The sequence below is a fragment of the Lygodium microphyllum genome, chromosome 23 (genome assembly GCF_053477565.2).
Source record: "Lygodium microphyllum isolate KBCC chromosome 23, Lygodium_microphyllum_v1.1.10, whole genome shotgun sequence".
Taxonomy (NCBI): Eukaryota; Viridiplantae; Streptophyta; class Polypodiopsida; order Schizaeales; family Lygodiaceae; genus Lygodium; species Lygodium microphyllum.
This window is the reverse complement of record NC_141157.1, coordinates 77264752-77285030: the sequence shown is the minus strand read 5'-3', so window position 1 is coordinate 77285030 and position 20279 is coordinate 77264752. Positions and strand designations below refer to the sequence as shown.

Genomic DNA, 20279 nt, shown 5'->3' with positions numbered 1-20279 from the left:
ATTTTGAAGAGACAAATGTCCTTACACTTATCATTTTCAACAAATATTTATCATTTGTAGTCTCTACTTTTCACTTTTAAGCACCCAAGCCCCACACCTATATATTGGAGGTTTCACTGTTCATTTGAAACAAGCTCCAAAGTTTGCAAAAATTAGGATTTATGGATGTAACAAACCTTTTGTACATCAATTATTACCGAGACATATTGGCTCACCGATTCCAAATTAATTTTATGCTCATGTACTTTGAAAGGCGATTTATATTATTCAAGTGTTTCAAAATATGATTAAATGTTCATCTTTCTATTTAAGGGTGGCCAATGGCCAAAACACCCTATAATTATACTTCGGTCATCATACACAAGATGCCCAAGAGAAATTAAAAGTTTTACTCATACGGTCAAATTAACCAAAAAGCTCAAATGACTAAGACTTTTACACTTAAATAGTTACATTGACTAGAAACCTATATAATGAGTCGTTTCAAAAACTGAAACCAGATGCTCATGATCAAAGAAACAAACCATGAACCAGTGAACCTATATAATGACTCCTTTCAAAAGCTAAATCTGGCAACTCCTAAAATTTAGGAGGTTACTATTTTTGAAAGTTGCTCAAATGGAAATTCTGTTCGCGAAAAAGGCTACAGAATTTCGTAAGGAACAATTTTGTCTTCAATAACTATCTCAAATTATTAATAATTTAAGAGATTTTGAGAGGAGAAGATTTGGAAGCTTCTTTCTTTAGAAAAGTGATAAGTGACATCTAGAAGAGAACATGTGTCATTTTGAAGAGACAAGTGTCCCTACACTTATCATTTTCAATAAACACTTATCATTTATAGCCTCTACTTTCCACTTTTGAGCACCCAAGCCCCACACCTATATATTGGAAGTCTCACCTTTCATTTGAAATAAGCTCTCATGCCAAAATTTCCACCACATGCCTTGTACTCTCCTATCTATCTCTTATCCAAGAAACACTTTCTACTTGGCTTGATCTAATCCAAGCGCTAAAGAAAAAAATCAACTTATTACCCAAAGTTTGCAAAAATTAGGGTTTCAAAACCCTAATTTTCAAAATTGCAACAAATCAACCCTTTTGTATATGGTTCAAGCACTTGGTGCCTGTGGTTTTGTTTCAATAAATTCTTGAAAAGAGAAAGGAATTGGTTCCCTCTCAACATGGTGTTGACCTCTCTCTCTCTCTCTCTCTCTCTCTCTCTCTCTCTCTCTCTCCTAATTTTCACGGTGATAATTGATTAAGTTGGTTAAGTTCAAAGTATTGTCATTATCATGTTCTTTCCTATACTTATACCTCATGAGAAGTTTAAGGCTTTTCGAAAGTCCTTGAACTCACTACCCTTTGGTGATTGGTCTTCTTATACTTCCATCACATTGGCACTATAGGGGGGTATTAGAATTTATCAATTCTATGGGCAGTGCTCAATATTCGAGTCAATTAGTTTGCAATGCGAATATAACTAAGTTAATAAGTTGTGTCACCACATTTAGAGTTAGTAGAGTTAGTTGGCTTCAGTTGAGTTAGGGGTTAGGTCTACCTTAGACCTAAGGTTATTCTTTCATTCTATCACTTTTAGTTTAGCAAGTATACTCAATCGTTTTTAGCTCTCTCTCTCTCTCTCTCTCTCTCTCTCTCTCTCTCTCTCTCTCTCTCTCTCTATTTTCAACACTGGTGAAAACCCATGATTTTGTGTAGCATGATCTTCCCTTACCTCATCAAGCGAAGCATTCAAGAGTTCCATCACTCAACCAAAGATCCTGAGCAGCCAATGCACTAAATCTAGTATTCTTTACTTCTTCCTACCTCTACATCAGCATCCTTGATTGTGGTTGTTTATAATTGGATCGCACTTTTGTATGAACTTTGGATTCACCTCAAAACAAATCAATTTAATCAAAAATGAAAAAATCTTTTAAAAAAGATCCATTCACTTGGGCAACTCAAAAGAATATATCCACCACCTCTAAGATCCTAGTAGATTCTTAGGCAAACTAACATGGCACCTTTTGCCTGATGCCTTGGTCTCTTTGGGGTGGAACCTTTTGGGTCAAGTCTAAGCCGTCTCTTCACATTCTTCGATCACTCTTTTTGGGCCTAGAAGCAGGTATTAAGCTACCAAAAGTTGCCTTCTAATTGTCATATATTTCTAGTATTTTTTTTGGCTCATTAAACAGCCCCAAAAACCCATTTTTACTTTTTGTACAGCACACAAGACTTTTTCTAGCTCCAACATGTTCTATGAAAGGGACTCAGCACCACTTTCATCCATTATCCCTCATTCCACTCCCTATCCCATCACCTTGATCATCAACTCGATCATCATCATTATCCTCATCACCAGCTGTTGTTCCCGCTACTATATGCTGGCACCCTGCCCTTGGTACTACCACCCACTCTCTTGGAGTGCCGCCCCTGATGCCAGCCTGTCACCCACTGCTACCTAACTGTCACCAGCCTTTAGTACAGCTGCCTTTTCTGCCTCTGGTGTTGCCATTGACTGGGGGAGTCTCTGGCAGCTGTATTTTGCTGCCAACTACATCCACAACATTTACATTCTTCTTCATTGACTGGCCCTCAGTTGCTGTCTCAGCTCCAATCTACTTCATCAACATCATTCTTGGTGATTTTATTACACTCAGGATCCCATCCACGGAGAACAACACTCTCCTTCAGCCCACTCCCACGAAAGTAGTGGTTGTTGGCAGCTCTACACCTTGAGCACCCATATCTATTCCTCGAACGCACGTGATATAGAGGGTCTACATATAGTGAACCCCCCGAGATCTTCCTCAAGGTTAGTCCTTGCGATCCTTCTCACAAGGGCCTTTCTTTCCTTACAACTGTTGGCTCACAAAATCTTGAAAAGAAAACAGATTCTAAAGTATGTATTTGTATTTCCAACAAAGATTACTAGACCTAAATTCTCCAAAGGCAGTTCTTCAAAATCAGCTGGTTATTTGCACAGCTTCCTCATCACCATCTACAAGTTAGCGGCTAGCCTAGAAAGGTTGCTCCTACCTGGAGTTAAGAGGGCTAAAGAAAAACATAAGCTCAATTAAAATGGCTTTCACAATTGTGAGCTACAAGCCAGAAATGGGTAAATTTGAAATATATAAGGTCAAATAAAATGGCTTTCACAATTGAGAATTACCTGCTGGAAAAGGGAGAACTACATGCTAGGAAAGGTTGTTTAGTGCTTCCATCTATCTTAGTAATGAAGTACTCGTTCTATAGAGGAACTTAAAAGCTCTTGGGACAATGTGTGAAAGGACAATGAGAAGGAGCTACCTTCAATATATAAATCTGAAGCTTCTGTCCCAAAAAATGTTTGATATTCTTGAAGGCAAAACGTGAAGCAAAGGCATGGATGGAGATTATCTTAGGACTATTTAAAGAGGTCAAATCAAGGCACATAAGAACCACATGCAATCACATTGATCTAAGGAGCTTTCCTGAAATGGATACTTCAAGAGAAGCAGCTGGTGAGCAGAAAATCAATACCTAGCATGCCCACTACAGGCAAAGGATGGAAGTTGGTGAGTCTTCATTATTCATGTATTCTGCCTTGATGGGTGGCTCTCTTGTAATCATATTAGCTTTCTCACATGTTATATGATGTAGAATTTCAAGACCTATCTCACATAGATTGAGAAGCACACATGTATCTTGGGACTAAAGGTTGCAAGGAGAGTGGTCACGAAGAGCAAGCATCACTGCAGTAGCTTTGAGCAAATGGCGCATTCATATCATGTAAGTATACTACTTAAGGTATAGATTACTTTGTGATAAACTTGTACTCGTATGGAAATGTAATTGATATTGTTCAAGGTCATTTGTTTATGGTGGGTCACATCAAGCTTGATCCTCTTTATAATAGAGTTGGTGACTCACCATCATGATTTATCAAGGAGAGTAAGTCTCTCTTTTAACGTCTGACCATAAACAAACTAGAGTTGGCGTTACCATGTGTATATTCAAATGGGAATTTTTTGTGTCTTCGTTCACTTTTTTTACCTTGCTTACTTTTCACCACTCATGATTTGAGAGACCTCTAAAATACGAGCCTTGCAGTGTCTGTTTGAAACTTTCTTATGAAACCATGGAAACACCTCCTAATAATATTAGCCTCAACCAGTTTCAGTTTACCAATTAAGGTATATGGTGAAAAGAACTTTGAGCCATTCTCGGCTTCATTGGCAATAAATGACATAAAGCAAGCTATCATGCATCAGTGTACACTTACTTGCAAAGCGTAATGAGAGAGCTTTTTGGAATTCTCCTGTATCTGTCAAAATATTTGAAACCAGCACAGTTTTCAGTAATATAAACAAAAACCAAGAGCAATCTATCAATTAGGTGTGCCACAGCCTTCTGATCAGATAGCAGACAAACACAATTCAATCTCACTAAAGCCACTCAGCAAAAACAAGATTGTTTCTCTTAAAAGGATGTCTAAGATTCCAAATACCAAATCGAGAAGTAATACTGCTTCTAAATTGTGTTCCCCGAGTCCCAACACATGCACGGTAGATGAGCCTATATCATGCACAATTCATGGGGAGCATCAAAAGCAACTTCATATAGTTATCTTATTGAGCAAAAGGTAAGCTTCCTTTTACATACCAATGGCTGCAATTTCATCAACTGAAAAACACAAGGATGCCTCACTATCGTCCTGACATCGTTCTCCCTATAAAACAGATCAAGAGTAAGAAACTACATATTCCATCCCAAATGCAGAAGACAAGCCACTTAGTAGACCAAAATTTTGATATACATTGGTGATTGCAAGCTCAAATGCACTGGCTGTGCTGCTGGCAAGTATTAGAGAAGTATCACATATCAGCATTTTCTCCTGCCACCGTGGCAGCGTTAGCCTTGTTTCAAACTTATGCAGCTTCGCCATGAGCTTCATTACTAACCCTTGTCTGCTTCCAGCAGTGCGTATCTGATTCAATAACCACAACCTAACTGTTCATAATCAAAATTTGAATAGCAGAAACAGCAGAAATGATTTCTCATTACTAAGTTGCAAGAAGCATGAACTACTGGGATAAGCCTTCTACTCAAAACAAGTACCAGGAAAAATAACTACTGTCTGCAAACAAGTACCATATGACTAGCTTCCATCAGCCTCGAAGGTGATAAGTCAGGATGTACTGGTCTCAAAAGAGAGACTGCATTTACAGCCAATGCCAAATAAGGCAAAATGGAATCTAGCCTGCATGTAGGATTCAAAACTTTCAGGACATCATTCACATGTCAAAGAAAACAAGCAAACATTACAATAATCACAGAAGCCATTGTAAGAAAAGAAATATTCGCATTATATCTCTATAAAATATCAGTGGTTTGGGCACATAAGCTATGGCCATCCCGAATTATACCCATAAAATGTTGCTCAACAAGCAAATACTCACTGATGCATAAACTCAGCAAGAAAGGACATATGCAAATAAAAGACAAATATTTAGAGCAAGCACTCATACAGACACAGAATAAGAGAATGGGCTACATTAGCACCTAGATAGAAAGCCCTCCAACCGTTTAACTGCTTCAGGCTGTGAGAACTTTGGGATACTCTGCAATTAAAGACAGACAATATTAGGTCTTTCATTGACTGCAAAAAACAACATATAAGACTTTTCTTCTAGAAAAAAGGGAATGCAAAATATAACAACCTCATTGTAGGATTGAGCCTCCAGCTCCTCCTGGAAGCTGACAATATCATTGATCAGGAGTATAACCATATCTAATGCACCCTGTCAAGCATCCCAATAAGTCATGATTTTCTTTTAAAACTAGCACAACCTAAATACCGTAACTTTGAACTGCAAACCTGAAGAGCAGTATTGCCATGAAGTACATATTGAATGCACATATCCACGGGCAAACTCAAGACCTGAAGAGAGACAAAAACCTTACACTTTGTCATCATTGATTTGAAAATAACATGCACCAAGTCATATGATTGAAAGAAGAAAAATGCACCTGCAAGCGTGATTCAAGTTCTTTCTGCAGCACTTGCAGCTGGAAAAGATAAAAAGGTCAACTTTATTATTACTTTTAAAGCTTAAGATTTTTCAGATGTTAGAAAGAAAAACCTGCAGAAGAGACTTTCAGCAATCCAACTATGCTACTGGATAGACAAATAAGGTGTAAACAGTACAAGAATGTGTTTGATGGTATTATCATCCATGAACTCATTTTGTAAGAGCATTATCGTCCACTGACTCATCACTATACAGGGTGTGTGCTCAATTTAAGAATACTTATTATAGTCTTAAAGCAATGGAAGTTCAAAGTTTATCGAGTATCACCTATACTATATATACTTTTCCTATGCCTAAGGAAGGTCCTGAATCTCCAGAGAGCCTCCCGAGCCCACAGCAATCCTCCAAACCTACAAAATCTGAATTTTGAACCTCCTTTGAAGGGCCAAGGAATCCGTAGCCGTATCCCCAAAATCCTCTCCCTTTGAAAGGGATGGGGATTATGAGGCAACCACTAGAGGAGATGGTCCCCCGTGAATCTTTGGGATGGGTGGTGCACCATTGGGAACAAGTGTGACAATGGAAAACTACCTCTAAGGGTCCTTCACACTAGAAGGAAAATGGAGTCTATATAGCCCCCTTTCCTGCCGACTTAACGCAAGACATAACACCCAATGAGGAATCCTCATCAATGAATATTGCCCACTCAATGAGGACAACCCACACACCAAATCTCATGAGACTATGAACCGAGAGGGGATGAAAGCTCAAGTCCAAAACATGCACAACTTCCAATACGGACTCGAAGATGAATGGTCAAATACACCGCTCGACTCATAGTTTTCTTTCTTCTCAATTACTATAGAACATAGTTACCTAGAACGGGGAATGAGAACGAGAACAACTTGCCCCAAATGGCCCCAAATTACTCTCAATGCCCCAAAAATGCCACAAATTCCCAAATGCCCCCAATGCCCCTCTAATTGCCCCAATAGCCATCAATGCCCCAAATACCCCAAAATTGCCTCAATTGTCCGAATAGCTCCAAATTGCCCTATATTGCCCCAATTTCCCTTGAAATTAAATGATACAGATGTGTGATTACCTTGGAATTGAGATAAGGTTGAAATTGGATTGTGATTTGCAAGAGTTGCTGATACATCAAATGTGAACCCTGCATGGACTCATGATTGGCTCATAACTTATCTTGACACTTTGAGTCTTCAATGAGAGAGAGAGAGAGAGAGAGAGAGAGAGAGAGAGAGAGAGTGTGTGTGTGTGTGTGTGTCACGAGGACATGAAAGTTTATTGCTTTGCTTAGCATTTGATTAAAAGTCAATCAAATGTGCTAATGTGGCTTGCACATGTGAGGTACAAGTTAATTATTTCACAATGTGGAACCCAAGACCTCAAGATACTAGTTGGCGCCAAAGGCCAAAGTTATAATAAGTTATGCCTGACAGATACTAGGTGGTACTCAATGTCAGATTTTGGCCTCCTTACTTTAGACCTACGATAGGTTATGAAATCAACCTTCCTCCTCAGATAGGGTGGTAATAACTTGATTTAATAATAATTACAACAAGTAAACAATTCACATAAACTGAAATGTACACTTTATTACTTTAATCTTATACAATGGACAACATAATGACCCCAAAATTGGTGCCCCTTGTGATACTTCTTTATCTTTAATTGTGAATGGATGGAGTACAATTGAGATTCACTAATCTCCTCTACTTATCCAAGTGCCTCTTGGTGTCATAAATTACCAACAAGCCTTCAAACCAATTTGCCCCTTGGTTTGCCTAGGAATTAGCCTTCACCTTGCTCCTTGAAAGACAAGTTCAGTCCCAAACCTGATATTGACTGGTTGGCCTCTTGAATCTCCCTAAAATTCTTCAATTTCAGCTATTGAAATTCAAGTCCTAGGCCCTCAATTTTAAGCACACATCTGAGGTGGCAGTCAAACCCTAATTTAGGATTTACAGCAGAGATTTTTCAATCCCATTTTTCAGCATTATTTAGCTTATTAAATTCATTTTCAAAATATTACTTCTGAAAATCAATTTAATAATTATCTAGTGCCCAAAAAAATAATTCCACCAACCGATAATTAAATTTGCTAGGCCAATCTGTCTTCTAGGCTACACTTGGAGACCCAAAATCTACTAACGCCTTTAGCGTACGGATGTCACCCAACTGCCTAGGATCTCGTGCAACTATCGACTGCTCCAAATCTCCAAACACCTACTGATAATGGCTGAAACGCAGCTTACGATGGCTGCTCCAACTCCTCATGATGTGTTTCCAACAAGAATCAATGATTCTCTCTCTCTATGCCTCCGTTTTTGCTCTCCCAACCTTCCCCACATTTTTCTCAACCTTCCTTTGAAAAATTTAACAAGTGACAACCTTTCCAAATGAATTTCCAGCATTATCCACATTATTATATTAATTATTTCACTGCCCAAAAAATAGTCTGACCAAGCAATAATTAAATCAGCTAGGCCACTTCACCTCTCGACTATCCTTGTGCCATTTTTGACCATTAGATCGACATTAAGCACCATTAAACACCACATCTCTAGTGTCACCACAACTGACACTTACAGCAAAATAAATGACTTAGGCCAATAACTAGCACCAAGTACCACCTAGTACCTGTGTGACATAACTAACTACAACTTTTGCCTTTAACATCTGCTGATTCCCTCGAATCCTGGGCTCATTAATTTGCACTAATCTCTATTGCACCTCACATGTGCAACATTTACTTAAACATGTGATTTAAAATTAATCCACATGTTAAGTGAAGCTTGCAAAAATACATGTTCTCATGGCAACCCTCCCTCTTCAAAATCCTTGCAATAGTTCCCAATTTCACTACCAGATGCATCAAAAGCAAGGTACTGCACTAGAATTTTCACAAGGCATCATTGTCAACACAACATTACGATTCACCCACCGGAGGCAATGAAAATGTAAAATCTGCACTTGAAGGCAAAAAATGCAGCCTTTTTCCTTCTCTAACAGCAAAAACAGTAGTAGCTTCAGCAAATCTTCTCTTTTCTCACACGCCCACAGTCGCCTCAGCCTTGTTCTGATGCACAGCCCACCTGCTTACACTTGAACGCTGAAAACGCAGCCTTGTGTCGCGTTGAAAACCCCTCTTCAGATAGGTCCACCCTAATCCTTCAATGCTCTGATACCATATCAGAGTGAAGCAATGCGGAAGCGAATGACTGTGACAAAGAGTGAATAGAGAGAGAAGAGAGAGAAAAAGAGACGATGAAACGCAGAAAATCTGCAATGAAGAATGCTGTATAAGAATGCAGAATTATACACGGGTGCAGAGATAATATCTGCGTAAATCTCCACCTCAAAGATCTCGATCTTCATCAGCCTCGAGAGTAATCTCTACTGTCAGCAGGCTGAAATCTGTGAGAGACAATATACCAAGATTGCTGGAAACTCGACCTATTTATAGGCTGGAAATAATGCCAATAATTGATCAGATCAGCTGCATTAAATGCAGCCGACTGATACAGTCCGGCCGACTGCTACCATGTGGCAGCCTACTGACGTGGCGTCCAGAAATGACTCTTAACAATATTTGCATTTGCTATGGTGGCTAGGATACTACAATCATGGGTATACTCACTCCAACTATGCAGAACATACAGATAATAGGAAGTCTACCTCTGGATATGTCTTCACTTTTACTAGAGATGCTATTTCTTGGATGTCCAAGGTGCAAAAATGTGCCAAAGTGCAGCGGTGCGGAAGCGTAGGACTGAGAGAGAGAGAACGCAGAGAGAGAAGAGAGAGAAAGAGACAGTGGAAGATGAAGATCTGCTGTATAAAGTGTTCTGAATACAAAGATATGCAGAAATATACACGGGCGCAGTGCGCTGGACTGCGTGTCTCTACCTCGACGATGCAACCTGCTGTTCACCTCGAAGTCCGCTGCAGTCTGCACTGTCTCCTGTCTGAAATCTGCGAACAGAGACGGAATCTGCGCGTGTCACCGGTCTGTAATCTGCGAGCAAAGAAGTGTAGGAGACTGCTGAAATCCTCGGCTATTTATAGCCAGGAAACTGGGCGAAAACCAGGGCAGGTCGGCTGCATTAAATGCAGCCGACTGGACTACAGGCAATCGGACTGCCACGTGGCAGTCCGACTGCACAGTCCGACTATGCAGCCGACTGCACAGTCCCGTACCGTACAGGCGCTGATCTCTAACACGCCCTCTCAAAGCCTGGGCGGGGTAGAAGCCTGAGGGATCTGGAATGCCTCTGAAGTAGAGCCTGGGGAAGTGCCTTCATAAACAAATCTGCAAGATTGTCCTCCGTCTTGCAGTACTCCACAGTGATGGTTTTATCCAGAAGCTTCTCTCTGATGAAGTGGTACTGGATCTCTATGTGCTTCGTCCGGGCATGAAAAATAGGGTTCCGTGCCAAGGCAATGCAACTCTCATTGTCACATTGCAGCAAAGTAGGACGAGTCTGGGGGCACCCAAGCTCCTCCAATAATCTCCGAAGCCACACAGCCTCACGTGTGGTGGAAGACGCGGCCCGATACTCTGCCTTAGTAGACGAAAGGGCTACCGTGGGCTGCTTCTTGCTACTCCATGAGATAACACCTGCACCCAAGGTAAAACAGTAACCTGTAGTAGACCGCCTGTGGTCCACATCACCGGTCCAATCCGAGTCGCTCCAACCTGCAAGTACAAGATCGGAACCATCTGTCCCTGCGGGATAATGAATCCCTAAATCAGATGTCCCCCTCAAATACCGAAGTATCCTCTAAGCAGCCTGCCAATGCACCGTCTTAGGTTCACTCATGAACCCGGCCAAGAGCCCAACAGCAAAACAAAGATCAACCCTAGTGTTGAGAAGCCAAATCAAGGATCCAATCAACTGACGATAGCGGGAAGCATCCGCCATAGGAGAAGCTGAATGGGAAGTGGCCTTGCAGTTCGGATCCATAGGAGTAGAAAGGGTCCGACAATCCTCCATCGCAAAAGACACCAAGAGCTCCTGTACATATCTCTGTTGAGAGATGAAGATCCCCCTCTGAGACTGATAAATCTCATGGCCCAAAAAGAAATGGAGTAGACCCAAGTCCGTCATCTCGAACGTCCGATGTAAAGCTGACTTCGTCTCTTGGACCTGCTGTGCATGATCACCTGTGACAATCAAATCATCAACATACAACACAAAAAGCACACAACCATCCTCGGAAGTGTGAAAATAAAGCTGCGGATCAGCCTTGGAACGCCGATATCCCAACTGAGACTGGAGGAACGAGTCAATCTTCTCGTTCCATGTACGCGGAGCCTCCTTGAGGCCATACAAGGCCTTCTTCAACCTGTAGACTTTCCCATCTGAAGATCCAAAGCCAAGAGGCTGCTCAACATAGATCTCCTCCTTCAAATCACCATTGAGGAAGGCCGACTTCACATCCAACGGGTAAACAAGCCATCTCCTATGGCCAGCCAAGGCAAGAACAGCTCTAATGGTCGCCATACGAGCTGTGGGGGCAAAAGTATCATGACAATCAATCCCTGGGCGCTGTGCAAAACCTTTAGCAACAAGGCGAGCCTTGTGCTTATCCAAAGAACCATCGCTAAGGTATTTGGTCTTGAAGACCCACTTGACGCCAATCACCTTCTTATTCGGAGGGCGGGGCACGAGTGACCAAGTGCCATTCCTCTCAATAGCCTCCAACTCGGCTTCCATAGCTTTCTTCCAGGGTGCATACTGTAAAGCCTCCTTCACGGAGGTGGGCTCTCGATCCTGCATAACACGGGTCATCAAACAATAGTTAGAGCAAACAAGCTCCGTAGAATGTGCCTGGTGCCGCCGTGACCGCCGCGGACCATCCTGCGGTCTCCACTCCTCAGGAACCCCCTCGATCCCTGAATCAAGGAGTGTGTCACGGGCCCAGCGAGGAGGAGGCCGAACCTCCCCTCGTCTCTCTCCATCAGCTGAAGACTCTGGAATATCCACCGGTGGTAACTCCTCAGGGGTGACCGGTGGAACCATAGACTCTGTGTCAGAAACAGAATCATAATCAAAAGGCACGGGCTCCAATAGAACTGGAGCAGGAGCCCAACTCTCCCCTAGATCTCCAAGAACGGGATGCTCCTCACCCGTTGATATAGCCGGAACCTCCACAAACCGCACATCTCGACTAGTGGACACATCCCGCTTGACGGGATCATACAATCGATAGCCTTGGGACTGGGAGCTGTAGCCAACAAATACTTGTCTTCGGGAAGCTGCTTCAAATTTATCACGGTGAGCCTTGGGAATGTGAACATAGGCATCACACCCAAAGATCCCAAAGTAAGAAACATCGGGCTTGGTCCCAAAGTAAGCCTCAAAAGGGGTCATCCCATCAACGGCCGAAGTGGGGGATCGATTAAGGATGTGGACGGCAGTAGCCACAGCCTCGGCCCACAGAACCTGAGGGGTTTGTCGGTGCTCCATCATGGTGCGCGCCATCTCGATCACACTGCGGTTTTTCCGTTCAAGAATGCCATTTTCTTGAGGAGTGTTGGTATTGGCAAACTCCTAGTGAATACCTTTATCTGCACAAAACCGAGCAAACTCATTAGAAACAAATTCACCACCCTTGTCGGATCGCAAGGTCTTCAACTTCCGACCCGATCGGTTCTCCTCAAAGAGAAGCCAATCCTTGAAGTGGGAGAAAGCTTCTGACTTCAATACCAAGAAATAGGTCCATGTCATCCTGCTATAGTCATCTACGATCAACATGAAGTACGAACTCCCACGCAAGGACTCGTTCCGCATAGGGCCACATAGATCCGTAGATACAAGCTCCATCGGTGTAATAGACCACCGTGAAGCTGAGTGGGGAATGGCATCCCTATGCTGCTTCCCCCAAATGCAGGAGACACATGGTTGCTGGCTCACCACTATATCCGGCAACCCTCGAACAAGCTGTCCACGTGACGCCCTCCGAAGATAATCATAGTTGAGGTGACCAAACCGAGCATGCCATAACTCTGACTGTGACTGAGAGATAAAAAGAAGAGTAGAGAGGGCGGTGGAAGACTTCAATTTATAGATGCCGTTCTCCTCATTTCCGGATGATAGAACCTTCCTCGACCCACGATCAAGGACGCGCACCGTAGTGCTGTCAAACTCCACCAAAAGTCCAAGGGAGCAAATCTTATGAACTGACAGGAGATGATACCCTAAGCCTGGTACATGCAAGACCTCTGAGGTATAGGTACCACCTCGTCCATCTGGAATAAGCTGCATCTTACCCCATCCTGCAATAGATATTGAAGAGCTATCTCCAATGAGAATCTGCCCACGCGAGGGTCGCAACTGGGCAACACCATTTGATGAAGGAGTCATGTGCCGGGAGGCACCACTATCAACGATCCACTCTCGAGCCTAGGGAGCCGTCATCGCAGCATCAGAAGCATTCGGTGAAGAGTCCTCAATGACAGCTAGATGAAGAAATGCAGCTGATGAGGGTGCAGCCACCGCTTCAGAATCCTTTGTGTCCTTCTTGTCTTTGTCAGGGCAATCCTTCTTCCAATGGCCAGTTTTTCCACAAATATGACATGTGAATTCCTTGTCCTTGTCCTTCTTTGACTTGTTATCCCCCTTCTTCTTCTTTTGGTCCTTCCCCTTCTTCTGAGAGGCTTGACCTGTCAGCGCCTCCGACTTGGAAGCATTCTGTCCCTTTAGCTGTTCCTCTTGGTCCAAGACCATAGGAACCAACTCTTCCCACCGAAGAGTAGACTCTTGCCCCGAAGCAATAAGGGCAAAATAGAATGTACCGAATCGTGGCGGCAACTGGGATAATAGTGTGATCGCCATGTCTTCGGAGAAAATCGGCTTCTCCGCATTCTGAACCTGCATCTGAAGCTGCCTTAGCTTGTTGATGTGCTCCCGCAGCGAAGAAGACTTGTTTACGGACAAGGTCCGCATCTGTACCTCCAAAGAAACCCGCTTCATAAGGGTCATCCGATTGTACATCTGATCAAGCTCCAGCCATATCTCCCAAGCCACCGTCAAGTGCTCGATGTGAGCGATCACGGCTGTAGTACAAGATAGAAAAAGAAAGGAACGAATCCTGGCATCCGTTTGTCCCAATGAGACTGAGCCTTGGCCAACTCCGCACGAGCATCGGAAGAGAGTTTGGACTCATCTCTTACCGAGAGCCGGTCGATCTCCTCCTGTACAAGCTCCACCAAATCATAGGACTCAAGGATGGCCAACATCATGACGCGCCAAATGCGGTAGTTGTCGCCGTCGAGCTTCTGATCTGCAGGAAGAGCCGGTAAGACAAGCACCTTCCGGTCCATAATCGACTGGAACTCCAAGTCAATCTCTGTAGACATCTTCACCTGTAATGCCTTCACAAACGCAAAAGCAGCCCCCTCTGACTGTGAAAACTCAGCCTGCTAAGGCTCTTCCGCATCTGGAAACTTCTTCACCCGCCGGAGGCGATGAAAAAGCAAAACCTGCACTTGAAAGCTGAAAACTCAAACTTCCTCCGCGTCAAACAGCAGTAAACAGCAGCAAATCCACCACCTGGACTCCTTTCCTGCGCGCCCACGCTCGCTTCAGCCTTGTTCCAAGGCGCAACCCTGCTGTCTGCCCTCAAACGCTGAAAACGCAAATTTGTGTCGCGATAGAAACTCCTCTTCAGGTTGGTTCTGCGCTCAGTCAGCCCTTTAACACTACTCTGATACCATGTCAGAGTGTAGCGGTGCGGAAGCGTAGGACTGAGAGAGAGAGAACGCAGAGAGAGAAGAGAGAGAAAGAGACAGTGGAAGATGAAGATCTGTTGTATAAAGTGTGCTGGATACAAAGATATGCAGAAATATACACGGGCGCAGTGCGCTGGACTGCTTGTCTCTACCTCGACGATGCAACCTGCTGTTCACCTCGAAGTCCGCTGCAGTCTGCACTGTCTCCTGTCTGAAATCTGCGAACAGAGACGGAATCTACGCGTGTCACCGGTCTGTAATCTGCGAGCAGAGAAGTGTAGGAGACTGCTGAAATCCTCGGCTATTTATAGCCAGGAAACTGGGCGAAAACCAGGGCAGGTCGGCTGCATTAAATGGTGACCGTGCAGTCCGACTGGACTGTGCAGTCCCGTACCGTACAAGCACTGATCTCTAACAAAATGCACGGTCTTATCTACTACTGAGGCAAAGTATATTGCAGCTATTGAGACTTGCAAGGAGGCCCTATGGTTCGGCCGTCTAGTGGCAGACCTTACATGTAAAGACAGAGCACATTGAGGTGTGGTATCAATTCCTCAGGGAAATGATAGAAAACAAGTCTATTGAGCTTGTGAAGATGTCAGCTAACAAGAATCCTATAGGTCTACTCACTAAAAGTCTCTTAGCAAAACATTTAGCCTTTCTTAGAAAGATGATGAACGTAAGATGAGATCTCATTCTATTGTACTTTATGTACATTTGTACTTTGTCACTTTTCTTATTCTCTTCTCACTCAAAGCACATTCGCCTTTAAGTGGGAGCTTATTGGGAATAAAGGCGCCTGTGCCCACGCCACCTGTATTTACTACACACATTGTGACAGCACATATATACACTGCAAGTAACAAGCACCCACATTGTCACTTTATTCTTTATTCTTTCAATGACTAGTGAATAAGGGAAGGCCGATCACACATTGTGACTTTTGGAGTTCCCATATACAGTGTCTCTTTCTCTTGCTCTCTCTTACTCCATCCGCCATAGCTCTTGCTTCCACTTACGTGCTTCCACTAAGACTCTACCTTTCAGACTTTTGATCAAAAAGCTCGACATTAGAAATAAAATCTTAGCGGGAAGATAACTTTGAACACTTCAGTCTCCAAAGCACCCTATCCCAAGAACCGAAAGCTTCATAGTCTACTTCATTCAGTTCCAACACTGGTGGAGAGATATCAATCTACCATGGAGTCTACAGACCATACAAGATTTCACGAACTAAGTTCAATTTAATTCTCATGTATTGAGCCCAAAAACAACTAGAAGGTAATATTGATTATCCCCCTTTAAGTTGCACAAATCTACTAGTTTTGCAAAAAGAACAAAACCTCCACTTATAGGATTGGCCATTCTATTAGAGAAACCAAGACAGAGTATAAATCAGGCTCTCTCTCTCTCTCTCTCTCTCTCTCTCTCTCTCTCTCTCTCAAGCCTACACTTCTCTCATTTGTATGATCGTTTATGTATGATGTATCCAATCCCATCTATGTACTTGTAGCTTCTACATTGTAGTGCATATTGCACATGAAGGATATACCATAGAGGTTTTGGCATGTTACCTTCCAATAATCATCTTGTATACTCTAAGAACATTGCTCTGTAGACTTTACACACTTATTGTATCATCTTTAGTCCAAAATACCCAAGATGATTTTTTTTTCATACTAATATCGTACCATACCTTATAAAATCCTAAGGTACCATTTAACTTATGCGTGAAAGGTGGTCCCAATCCATGGACTTTTCTTCTATTAAGATGAATAAAAGAAGTGGTTCATCATGCTTCATTGCCCTAAAGGTATATGCAGCTTTACAACAGATGCTACTTGTAACATGCATCTCCATGCTCATCAGTCCTCATATTTGAAAGTAGCAATACCCTTCAAAGGCAGTTTTCCAACAAGGGCAAAATTTGATACTGACCATTCAGAGATGGATTTGTATCACCTTCCAGAACTTAAAATCACAACTAATGCAAACAAACTATACAATTTGGCTAATTAGAAGGCCCTAAAAGTAGTTTTCCAGTAAAATTGATACTCAATTCCAGAGAAGGATTTCTATCACCTTTCCAGAGACTATAAAATACAACTGCTGCAGGCAAGCTATAAATTGCAGCTGATTAAAAGGCCCTAAAGTAGTTTTCCAATAAGGGTAAAAATTGATGCTGACCTTCCAGGCAAGGATTTGTATCACCCTTCCAAAAACTATAAATTAGAACTAATGCAGGCCGACTATAAATTGCAGCTTGATTAAAAGGCCATAAAAGCACACTGCAAAATGGAATAATGTTTTCACTACATGCATATCTCTCTCGCTCTCTCTTCTATGGCCTTGTGTGTGAGTGTGTGTGTGTGCGAGAGAGAGAGAGAGAGAGAGAGAGAGAGAGAGAGAACCTGATGCTGTCCGTGGAAGCGAGACCGCAAGGTGGAGAAGATGGAGGAGAGGGAACGCTGAGCCACGGCCTCGAAGGTCTTCCGCAACACCACCGACCCGGCATACAGAGCCGCCGCTGACCCCGCGTCCATGCTCCTGAGCCTCCGACAATGCCAATGATCACTGCCGTCATAATCTTCTGTCCCGCCAATAGATGGAATTATCGATGGAGTAACACTGCATTTTGCATTTTGAAAGAACCAAAAGGAAATATATTGTTACTATCAAATTCGTTAAAATCTACTAAGAGTTGGGACACGCACGAGGCACAACTGAATGGACCAATGCAAGTTGCCAAACTAGCAATGTCCGAGTGCTGTAGCTTAGAAGGGGACTCAAGAGAGTTCCTTATGGATAAAGGTTATTGGGACTACATTGAAGGAGATAGCGTTGAGGCCCCAAAGTAACCAAAGGACAATACCATGCCTAAGTAAGGCGAGGCATTTAAGGAATGGAACCAAGGTGCCGATAAGTTTTTTCATCAATGTTCTAGACAACGTGATTGGGCATATATAGGATGCAGACAATCGTGCAAAAGCATGGAATAATGTGGTCAAATTGTTTAGTACAAATATCAAAGCCAAAAAGTTGCAATTGAAGTCTAAGTTAAACAATGTCAAGGGTGGAATCTATCTATCAATGATTATGTATTGAAGCAATTGGGATCAAAAAGATTATATTACATATGACTGTTCAAAAAAGAGAAGAGGTGGAAATAACACAAATGGGAGAATACAACATAACAATTATGCATCTACCAATAATCAAGTTGATAATGTGAAGTTGTTTGTTATGCAACACGTGATGAATACAGTGAATGCAAATATATCTATAGTAATGATTGATGATATATGATATGTGGATTCGAGTGCCTCTAACCATATGACATGTCATAGAGAATGGTTTAGAGAAATAAAAGATCTTGAAATGCATGGTCTTGTGGAAACATATAACAATATAGTGTACCCTATTTCTTAGGTTGGGAGTGTCCCATTGTTTATGCAGGATGGAAAAGTTAAGTGTTTAGTTAATGTATTGCATGTGTCTTATATCACAAAGAGCTTGGTTTCCGTTGGGCAAATGGTTAAGTAGTGATTGCAATAAAGCTCAATTAGAATGGCTACTTTGTAGAAAATTTTAGGAACATATGTAAATTGGTTGCAAAAGGCAAGCATGTAGAATGGATGTTTATATTGGATGTAAATATACTTGAGAAGAATGTTGCCATGTTTACACAAGATGCATGAGTTGTGGATAAGATCAATATTTAGTACAAATATATTGGCCACATAAATATGCACTGATTGAAGAATATGCAGCCATGTGAATTTGTGATGAGCTTACCTAAGTTCAAAGTTGCTTATATGCAAAAAGTGTGTGAAGCATGTGGACTTGGCAAATAGACAAGGTATGAATTTTCTCATGATAAACATGTAAGCAAGCATTTACTTGCTATTGTACATTTGAATATGTGGGTTCCTACAAACACTACATCAATAGATGAATGTAAGTATCATATAACCTTTATGTAATGATCATACAAGGAAAGTATGGGTATATTTCATGAAGGAGAAAAGTGAGGTACTCTCTCACTTTTGTGATTTTAAATATATGGTTGAGAAATAAACATTAAGTGCCTAAGGTTAGATGAAGGGAAAAAGTATATCTCCAATGAATTTAGTAATTTTTTGAAACAACATGGAATTCAAAGGCAGTTTACATGCATGTACACTCCACAACAAAATGGTATTGTTGAAAGAAAAAATAAACATATTACAAAATTGCACAAGCTTTTGATGTCTAAAAAGAATATGCCTAATTATTCTTAGGCTGAAGATGTCTCTATAGCTACGTATATTATGAATAGGACTCCCATTGTTGTAGTACATGATGTGACACTAGAGGATAAATTTATTGACAAGAAATCAAATTTTTCACATGCTAAAGTATTTGGATGCATTGCATATATATTTGTTCGTGATGAGCTAAGAAAGAAATTGGATTTGAAAGCTAAAAAATGTGTATTTATTGGCTATTCCTTTGACAAAAGGGTTGCAAGTACTATAATTCAATTACAAGCAAGTTATAAGTGAGCAAAGATATTATGTTTGATGAGATGAGCAATTGGTATGTTGCTAAAAAAGAGATTGTTGCAAATGATGTAAAAGAAAAGGTGATTGCAAAAAATGTGGGTCCACAGTCACAAACTTTGAGCTAGAAGAGTCCTTATCTAGTGTGTCTAAGTTGTGTGCGAACAACACTTCTAGAAGTATAGAAAATGTATCGCAAACGGGGGGGGGGGGGGGGGAGTGGTTGAGCCACTTGGTTGGCTAGATGTTTTTGCGAGCTACTCGTAGGTAGATGGCGAGTCTGATGGCTCAAATCAGAGTATGGATAAGGAGTTTGGTATTTCAGAGTATGGATAAGGAGCTTTTGTAAGTAGGAATTTGACATGAAAGATTTGGGAGAGCCGAAATACTATCTTGGCATTGAGGTGATAAGAACATCTTGTAAAATATTACACGGCGCAGCGAACAGAATCTGAGAAAGAGATAGAGAGTACACAACAGATAAGAGGAGAATCAGTAAATTCTTTAACTCCAAATAACTGATACAAAGATGGCTCTGTCCACTCGTGTGCTTCCACTGTGTGAAGCTTAGATGGCGATCTAGACAGAAGATAGGTGAAGAGCTTAAGGCTAGCTGGAACAACAACTTTGACCGGGTGAAAGATGAGTGATCGATGGCTGTGAAGGGGTTTAGCTTTTATAGCCTGCGAAGGCCGTGAGGTTGGCCTAACCGACCTACCATATAAGCCTCCACTAGTCGGCCAGGGAATATTCCCCAGCCAGGGGTAGGGGCCCCTTTTAACTCCCTTACCCCGCAACTCGATGCAATGCGCCTCGAGTTGCTACCAGCTTAACCATTCTATCTAACCCAAAGATTTGACCCACAACGGTCACCTTTTTGCCATCCGATCACATAGACCTCATCTGATATACAAGTCAGGACTCAACCAATGTCCGGGCTCACATTTGGCTTCTCCTCAT

General features: G+C 42.1%; 1 protein-coding gene across 3 annotated transcripts in view; it reads right to left on the bottom strand.

Moving 5' to 3' along the window:
- LOC148016361 (uncharacterized) overlaps positions 1-17438 on the bottom strand; it is a 41918-nt gene extending 24480 nt beyond the window's left edge. Inside the window, exons 1-10 of one of the 3 annotated variants that reach the window (XM_087664007.1) lie at positions 17190-17438; positions 6016-6054; positions 5864-5926; positions 5706-5735; positions 5548-5606; positions 5137-5245; positions 4802-4972; positions 4648-4714; positions 4493-4560; positions 4268-4309 (exon numbers count right to left, since the gene is read on the bottom strand). In XM_087664007.1, coding sequence (XP_087520133.1) covers positions 4268-4309; positions 4493-4560; positions 4648-4714; positions 4802-4972; positions 5137-5245; positions 5548-5606; positions 5706-5735; positions 5864-5926; positions 6016-6054; positions 17190-17321 — 780 coding nt within the window. In that variant the 5' untranslated portion in view covers positions 17322-17438. Of the gene's footprint in view, positions 1-4267; positions 4310-4492; positions 4561-4647; positions 4715-4801; positions 4973-5136; positions 5246-5547; positions 5607-5705; positions 5787-5863; positions 5927-6015; positions 6055-17189 lie in introns of those variants that run through there. The other 2 variants (XM_087664006.1, XM_087664008.1) reach the window with 2 other exon arrangements.
- Positions 17439-20279: the final 2841 nt, after the last annotated feature.